This window comes from Microcaecilia unicolor, chromosome 8 (genome assembly GCF_901765095.1).
Source record: "Microcaecilia unicolor chromosome 8, aMicUni1.1, whole genome shotgun sequence".
In the NCBI taxonomy this organism is placed as follows: domain Eukaryota; kingdom Metazoa; phylum Chordata; class Amphibia; order Gymnophiona; family Siphonopidae; genus Microcaecilia; species Microcaecilia unicolor.
Genome location: NC_044038.1, coordinates 121,643,518 through 121,651,377, shown reverse-complemented (window position 1 = coordinate 121,651,377; position 7,860 = coordinate 121,643,518). Strand labels below are relative to the sequence as shown.

Below are 7,860 nucleotides of genomic sequence, written 5' to 3'. Positions count from 1 at the left end.
GAGGTGGTAGAGACAAAAATGGTGACAGAATTCAAATATGTCACACAATAATTATACAATTAAAAAAAAAATAACAGTCATCAAAAAAACAACCAAAACATACAAAAAAAAACAAAATATCCACATCATGCAATAGTACTACAAATAACCAAAGACCAAAACAAGGGGAGGTATACTAATAAGACAGCTCAAAACCAATACACAGGACAAACTAGTTCTTGCTGCTGAATCTTCATATACCAGAGATAACCTATACTGTATACAGAAACATGGAATAAGGCCCATCTAATCTTATCTAATCTTCCCAAATTACTTCCTGCCACATGCACTTGTTAATCTCAAACTTTCCTTCACATCTTCATGGTGAAATATCCTCTGTATTCATCCCATCTTTATGTACATTCCTTCACATTTTTTACCTCTACTGAAAAGTTCATCCATGCATCCACAACGCCCTCTATGAACTACAGTTTTCTGATCTTCCTCCCAAGTTTACTCTCTTGGAGTTTCATAACATGACCTCTTGTTCTAGAAATCTACTTAACCAACTACCGACCAGTCGCTTCTATCCCACTCACAACAAAATTGATGGAAGGCATAGTGACGAAACAACTCACGGAATACCTGACCAAACACTCAATTTTACATGAGTCTCAATCAGGATTTCAATCAAATCATAGCACTGAAACTGTACTAGTGTCGGCAATGAACTCATTCAAAAAAACGATCGCAACCGGCAAGAACATACTCATACTACAATTTGACATGTCTAGTGCCTTCGACATGGTGGATCATGAAATTTTGTTACACCTACTAGAGTACTTCGGAATCGGAGGCCCAGTTCTCAAATGGTTTGAAGGATTCCTCACCACCAGATCCTATCAAGTAACAACGAATACGGACAGATCGCCACCATGGATACCAGAATGCGGAGTTCCTCAAGGATCCCCCCTCTTACCAACTATCTTCAACCTAATGATGATACCATTAGCCAAACTCCTAGCCAACCAAAACCTTAACCCCTACATATATGCCGATGACGTTACGATCCATATCCCGTTCAAAAGTGGCTTAAATGAAATAACCAATGAGATCAACCAGAGCTTCCAGATCATGCAGTCTTGGGCGGACTCATTCAAGTTAAAACTCAATGTCTAGTTCTCACCTCCTAATACAACACAAACAACTACCCTACTATAACCACCCCCTACTGCACACTTCCTATCTCAGAAAACCTGAAAATTTTTGGCGTCACCATTGATCGAAACCTCACTCTCGACACCCACGCAAAGAATACAACGAAAAAAATGTTCCAATCTATGTGGAAACTCAAAAGAATAAAACATTTTTTCCCAAGAAACATCTTCCGCACCCTAGTACAGTCATTAGTAATAAGCCACTTGAACTACTGTAACGCTCTGTATGCAGGCTGTAAAGAACAGACCATCAAAAAAACTCCAAACAGCCCAGAACACCGCAGCCAGACTCATTTTTTAAATACCTAAATACGAAAGTGCGAAACCCCTAAGAGAGAAACTGCACTGGCTCCCGCTCAAGGAACGAATTGAATTCAAGATCTGCACGACTGTACACAAAATCATTCACACAGATGCCCCACTCTATATGTTAAACATAGTGGACTTACCGCCCCAAAATGCCAAAAGATCGGCCTGCAAATTCCTCAATCTGAACTTCCCCAGCTGTAAAGGAATGAAATACAAACAGGCTTATGCTACCACCTTGGCGTACAAAAGCACACAGTCTTGGAACGCACTATCCATGGCCCTGAAAACCATGACCAATCTAACCAGCTTTCGCAAAGCTTTGAAAACACATCTCTTCAACAAAGCCTACAAAAGTCACCCTCAATGAAACAAATCATTCCTTAAACCACCCAAGTACACCAAAAAAACACCTCTCACATGACCTTACCTAACACCTTCCATCTAAATCCTCTTTCACCACTGCTTATGATCGACTGTTTTTTAAATCATGTAACAATGTTATCATATCTATACTCTGTAAGCCACATTGAGCCTGCAAAAAGGTGGGAAAATGTGGGGTACAAATACAATAAATAATAAAAAGCACCTCCAACGTTCTGAAGCTGACCATGGAACACTGGAGTGAAGGGTTCGTAAGGTTCGTCATTCTGTCACCATCTCTCTCTGTCCTGCCCTCGCATCAAAACGTGATGACGTCGAGGGCGGAACAGTGAGATGGAAGGGCACGTCACACGCATGAGGGTGTCATCGTCCCTCCCTCCCTCCCTTCCAGTTCCAGGCCCCCTTCCTCCGATTTTTAAAAGTCATCTTCACTTACCAAATCAGGGTTATGGCGGCCGGCAGCAGCGGTAAAACGTGTGCAGGCTAGGCCCTTCTCTCTCTCTCAGCTGTGGTCCTGCCCTCATTTCCTGTTTCCGCAAGGGCGGGACCACAGCTGAGAGAGAGAGAAGGGCCTAGCCTGCACGCGTTTTACCGCTGCTGGCCGCTGCCGTAACCCTGACTTGGTGAAGATGACTTTTAAAAATCGGAGGGAGGGGGCCTGGAACTGGGAGGAAGGGAGGGGGGACACTGGAACTGGGAGGGAGGGAGGAGGGGGGACCCTGGAACTGGGAGGGAGGGGGACAACCCTGGAACTGGGAGGGAGGGAGAGGATGACCCTGGAACTCGGAGGGAGGGAGGGACGACCCTGGAACTCGGAGGGAGGGATGACCCTGGAACTGGGAGGGAGGGAGGGAGGGACGACCATGGAACTGGGAGGGAGGGAGGGAAGGGGGGCGACGACCCTGGAACAGGGAGGGAGGGAGGGGGGCGATGACCCTGGAACTGGGAGGGAGGGGGGGAGGGCGATGACCCTGGAACTGGGAGGGAGGGGGGGACACTGGAACTGGGGGGAGGGAGGGGGGAGCCCCTGCCACACACTCTCAATCTCACACACAAACTCTCTCTCTCACACACAGACACACTCGCACCCACACTCACTATCTGTCACACACACACACTCGCACATTCACTTTCTCTCTCTCTCACACAGTCATTCTCACACACACTCTCTCAAACATACACACTCCGAGGAAAACCTTGTAGCGCTCGTTTCATTTCTTTGAGAAACGGGCCTTTTTTACTAGTCTGCAATAATATACCGGAGATCAAATTCCTTCAGATACTCAGAATAAACAGCAAGCAAACTTTGCAGTGGGACTCTACAGTCTTCAGTATTCAGAGCCTTAGGATGTGTGTACAAATCCTTCATCATGCTCTGTGTTGGTGTGTTCCCAGCTATTTACTCATTGCAGGATGTTTGTTTTGCAATCAGTATTCTGACATGTGCATCCCAAGAATCTATGCTGTCTCTCTACTTACTGATATCAATCCTCTGTTCAATTGGCAAGGGATTGACTCTGCTGACAAGTTTTGCTAAGCATGTAGCTGCAAGGAGCCAAGCATAGGATGTCTGAGAGAGAAAAAGACAAAACACAAGATTGAGAGATGTGAAAGCCCTGAAAAAAATGGACAAATTGGAGAAAATGGCTTTTTCTTCTTTTTTCTATGAAAAGCTTCAAGTGTATTTTTCCTTTTTGATGGGCCCTAACAAAAAAAAAATAATACCACAAATATAGCAAAGATACTTACCTCTAGCAGGTATTCCCCGAGGACAGCAGGCTAATTGTTCTCACATGTGGGTCGATGTCAGCATCAGCCCGGGAAGCGGCATTTTGCAAGCAAAATATAAAAAAATGTTTTGCCAGAGTCTTCTGGCATACATGCAGCATGCACGGACAGATTTCCCACCTGTCGCACAATCGCGTCTCCTCAGTTAAATCAAAAAGCATATAAAGAAACAACTCCAAAGGGGAGGTGGCGGGTTTGTGAGAACAATCAGCCTGCTGTCCTTGGAGAATACTTGCTACCGGTAAGTATCTTCGCTTTCTCCAAGGGCAAGCAGGCTGCTTGTTCTCACATGTGGGGTATCCCTAGCATCCAGGCTCACTCAAAACAATGAACAGTGGTCAATTGGGCCTCGCAACGGTGAGGACGAAACAAAGATTGACCTGAAACAAAAACAACTAACTGAGAGTGCAGCCTGGAACAGAACAAAAAGGTCCTAGGGGGGTGGAGTTGGATTCTAAACCCCAAGCAGATTCTGCAGCACTGACTGCCTGTCATGTCCCCTACCTCAAAGCAAGCGGCATCCTCGGGCTGAACGGGGTCCCGTTGACACGCACACTTGACTGGCGCTGCGTATGCCTTGTAGCGCTATAGAAATGCTAAATAGTAGTAGTAGTAGTAGTAGCACTGCCTGAGCCATGTGTGTGTAGTCCTCGCTGGGTTCGTTCAGAGAGTGGTGGTTTGCAGGCTCCTTAACTGCTTTGCTTCCATGCACCTGTTTCTGCTCTCTCTCTGCCTGGCTTCCAGGCTCCTTGATTGCTTTGCTTCCATCCACCTGGGTCTGCTCTTCCTCTGCCTGGCTTCCCTTGCTTCTCTCCTATTGGTCTTCCGGTTCCTCCTTCCCCTGCTCTTGTCCTATGGCTGTGCCCCTTCTCCCTGCTGATGTCAGACGCCAGCACTTTATCAGCTGAGCTCTCCCTGGACTCCATGCTTCGGCTTCTACTTTGGTAGGTGTTTCTAACTCTGTAGTCTGCTTCTTATCTACTGGTCTCTCGTTGCTGACTTTGCAGGTTCCTGAATTACTCTCATGCCTGCCGCCTGCCTACTGACATGCCTGTACCTGGATTACTCTCTTGCCTGCCTACTGACTTTCGCCTGCATCTGGATTACTCTCTTGCCTGCCGCCTGCCTACTGACTTTCGCCTGTACCTGGATTACTCTCTTGCCTGCCGCCTGCCTACTGACTTTCACCTGTACCTGGATTACTCTCTTGCCTGCCGCCTGCCTACTGACTTGCCTGTACCTGGATTACTCTCTTGCCTGCTGCCTGCCTACTGACTGCCAATTGTACCTGGATTACTCTCTTGACCTGCTGCCTGCCTGGCCGATACATTCATCACCCCGCTTTCAGCTCCATCCCATAAGTCCTGCAGTCCGCCCGCACCTAAGGGCCCAACCTCTGGGGAACGACAGTCAGCACAGGTGAAACCCAGGGTTGTCTAGCCGTCAAGCAGAACCTGGTCCGAGTACCGGGCTCAGCAGCGCTCTACTTGGTAGAAGAACTCACAAGTCTGACATTGCCCAAACCGACTGTCACGTCGGGTATCCTGTTGAAGGCAGTAGTGAGATGTGAATGAGTGGACTGATGACCACGTTGCAGCCTTGCAAATCTCTTCAATGGAGGCTGACTTTAAGTGAGCCACCGACGCAGCCATGGCGCTAACATTATAAGCCGTGACATGGCCCTCCAGAGTCAGCCCAGCTGGGGCATAAGTGAAGGAAATGCAATATGCTAGCCAATTTGAGATTGTGCGTTTTCCGATGGCGACTTCCCTCCTGTTGGGATCGAAAGAAAGAAACAACTGGGCGGACTTGCTGAGGGACTTTGTCCGCTCCACGCAAAAGACCAATGCAGGTGTGCAAGCTGCTTTCACAAGGGTGGGCATAAGGACAGGGAAAAAATGTTGGCAAGACAATTGACTGGTTCAGATGGAACTGCAACACCACCTTCGGCAGGAACTTAGGGTGCATGTGGAGGACTACTCTGTTGTGATGAAACTTAGTATAAGGTGAATCCACTACTAAGGCCTGAAGCTCACTGACCCTACAAGCTGAAGTAACTGCCACCAAGAAAATGACCTTCCAGGTCAAGTACTTCAGATGGCAGGAATTCAGAGGATCAAAAGGAGCTTTCATCAGCTGGGTGAGAACGATGTTGGAGATCCCATGACACTGGTGGAGGTTTGACAAAAGCAAACCTCTCATGAAGCAAACAACTAAAGGCTGTCCAGAGATAGGCTTACCCTATACACGGCGATGATAAGCACTAATTGCACTAAGGTGAACTCTTACGGAGTTGGTCTTGAGACCAGACTGACAAGTGTAGAAGGTATTCAAGCAGGGTCCGTGTAGGACAAGAAAGAGGATCTAGGGCCTTGTTGTCGCACCAGACGGCAAACCTCCTCCATTTGAAAGAGTAACACTTCTTCGTGGAATCTTTTCTGGAAGCAAGCAAGACCCGGGAGACACACTCAGAAAGACCTAAGGAGGCAAATTCTAAACTCTCAACATCCAGGCCGTGAGAGCCAGAGACTGGAGGTTGGGATGCAGTAGCGACCCCTCATTCTGTGTTATGAGGGTTGGAAAACAGTTAAATCTCCATGGCTCCCCGGACAACTCCAGAAGAAGAGGGAACCAAATCTGGCACAGCCAGAAGGGAGCAATCAGGATCATGGTTCCGAGGTTTTGCTTGAGTTTCAGCAAAGTCTTCCCTACTAGAGGTATGGGTGGTACAGAAGGCTTGTTCCCCAATGTATGAGAAAGGCATCTGACACTACTCTGTCGTGGGCCTGAAGCCTGGAACAGAACTGAGGGACCTTGTGATTGGTCTGAGTGGCAAAAAGATCCACCGAGGGGGTGCCCCACGCTCGGAAGATCTTGCGGGCAATGCCCATATTCAACAACCACTCGTGAGGTTGCATTACTCTGCTCAGCCTGTCGGCCAGACTGTTGTTTACACCTGCCAGATAAGTGGCTTGAAGACACATGCCATGACGGCACGCACAAAGCCACATCTGGACGGCTTCCTGACACAGAGGGCACGATCCGGTGCCCCCTACTTGTTGGTGTAATACATGGCAACCTGATTGTCGATCTGGATCAAGATGATTTGATTGGACAGCCGATCTCTGAAAGCCTTCAGAGCGTTCCAGATCGCTCGCAATTCCAGGAGATTGATCTGAAGACCTCTTTCCTGAAAGGACCAGGCTCTTTGAGTGTGAAGCCCATCTACATGAGCTGCCCAGGAAGGATGCATCCGTCGACAGCACTTTTTGTGGTTGGAATGGTCGTCCCATGGTCTAATTGGATTGAACTGTCCACCACTGAAGAGAATTCCGAAAGTCGGTGGACAGTTGGATCATACCCTCTAGGTCCCCCGCAGCTTGATAACACTGGGAAGCTAGGGTCAATTGAGCTGATCGCATATGTAGACGTGCCATGGCGTTACAAGAACTGTGGAGGCCATGTGCCCCAGAAGTCTCAACATCTGCCAAGCTGTGATCTGCTGAGATGCTCGAACTATGGACACCAGGGACAGAAGGATGTCTGGCCCTTGCCTCAGGGAGATAAACTCAAGCTGTCTTCATGTCCAGCAGAGCTCCAATTAACTCCAATATTTGGACTGGGGTGAGATAGGACTTGGGGTAATTTACTACGAACCCCAGTAGCTCCAGCACCTGAATAGTCATTCGCATAGACTCCAGAACACCTTCCTCCGAGGTGCTCTTCACTAGCCAATCATCGAGATAAGGAAACACTTGCACTCCCAGTCTGTGTAGTGACACTGCTGTCAGGATTGCTGGAAGTCAAAATTATTGCTGGACATACTTATATTAATATGAAACCAGCTTGACATAATATTAAACCAGCTTCTGACCTCTGAGAACTTCCCCCCTCCCCTTCAGGAATCAGAGGATGAAATGGACCAAATGGCCTAATTAGCCCTGTGTTTAATTGCTTTTGATCAGCATACTTTTTGTTCCATCTGGGAGCAGGGCTCTCTCTCTAAGAACAAAGGAGGCCAGACATAGAGGCTCCATGACTAGTAACTTCAAAAAGGACAACCGGTGAAATTGCTCATCTCTCCTGACATCAAAGAAAAGTACAATGGAGTTGGCTGGGAAAGAAGATAAGTTTTATGATCCCTTTGTTCTGGAGGTATAAAAACAGAGCACATGGTGCTAGGGGC

At 47.7% G+C, this 7,860-nt stretch overlaps 1 protein-coding gene across 1 annotated transcript in view; it reads right to left on the bottom strand.

The window, feature by feature from the left end:
- Nucleotides 1-3,357: 3,357 nt before the first annotated feature.
- The window catches only part of LOC115476816 (ran-binding protein 17-like), a 63,441-nt gene continuing 58,938 nt past the window's right edge, over nt 3,358-7,860 (bottom strand). The window contains exon 3 of the mRNA XM_030213390.1: nt 3,358-3,456. Coding sequence (XP_030069250.1) covers nt 3,358-3,456 — 99 coding nt within the window. The remainder of the gene's footprint in view (nt 3,457-7,860) is intronic.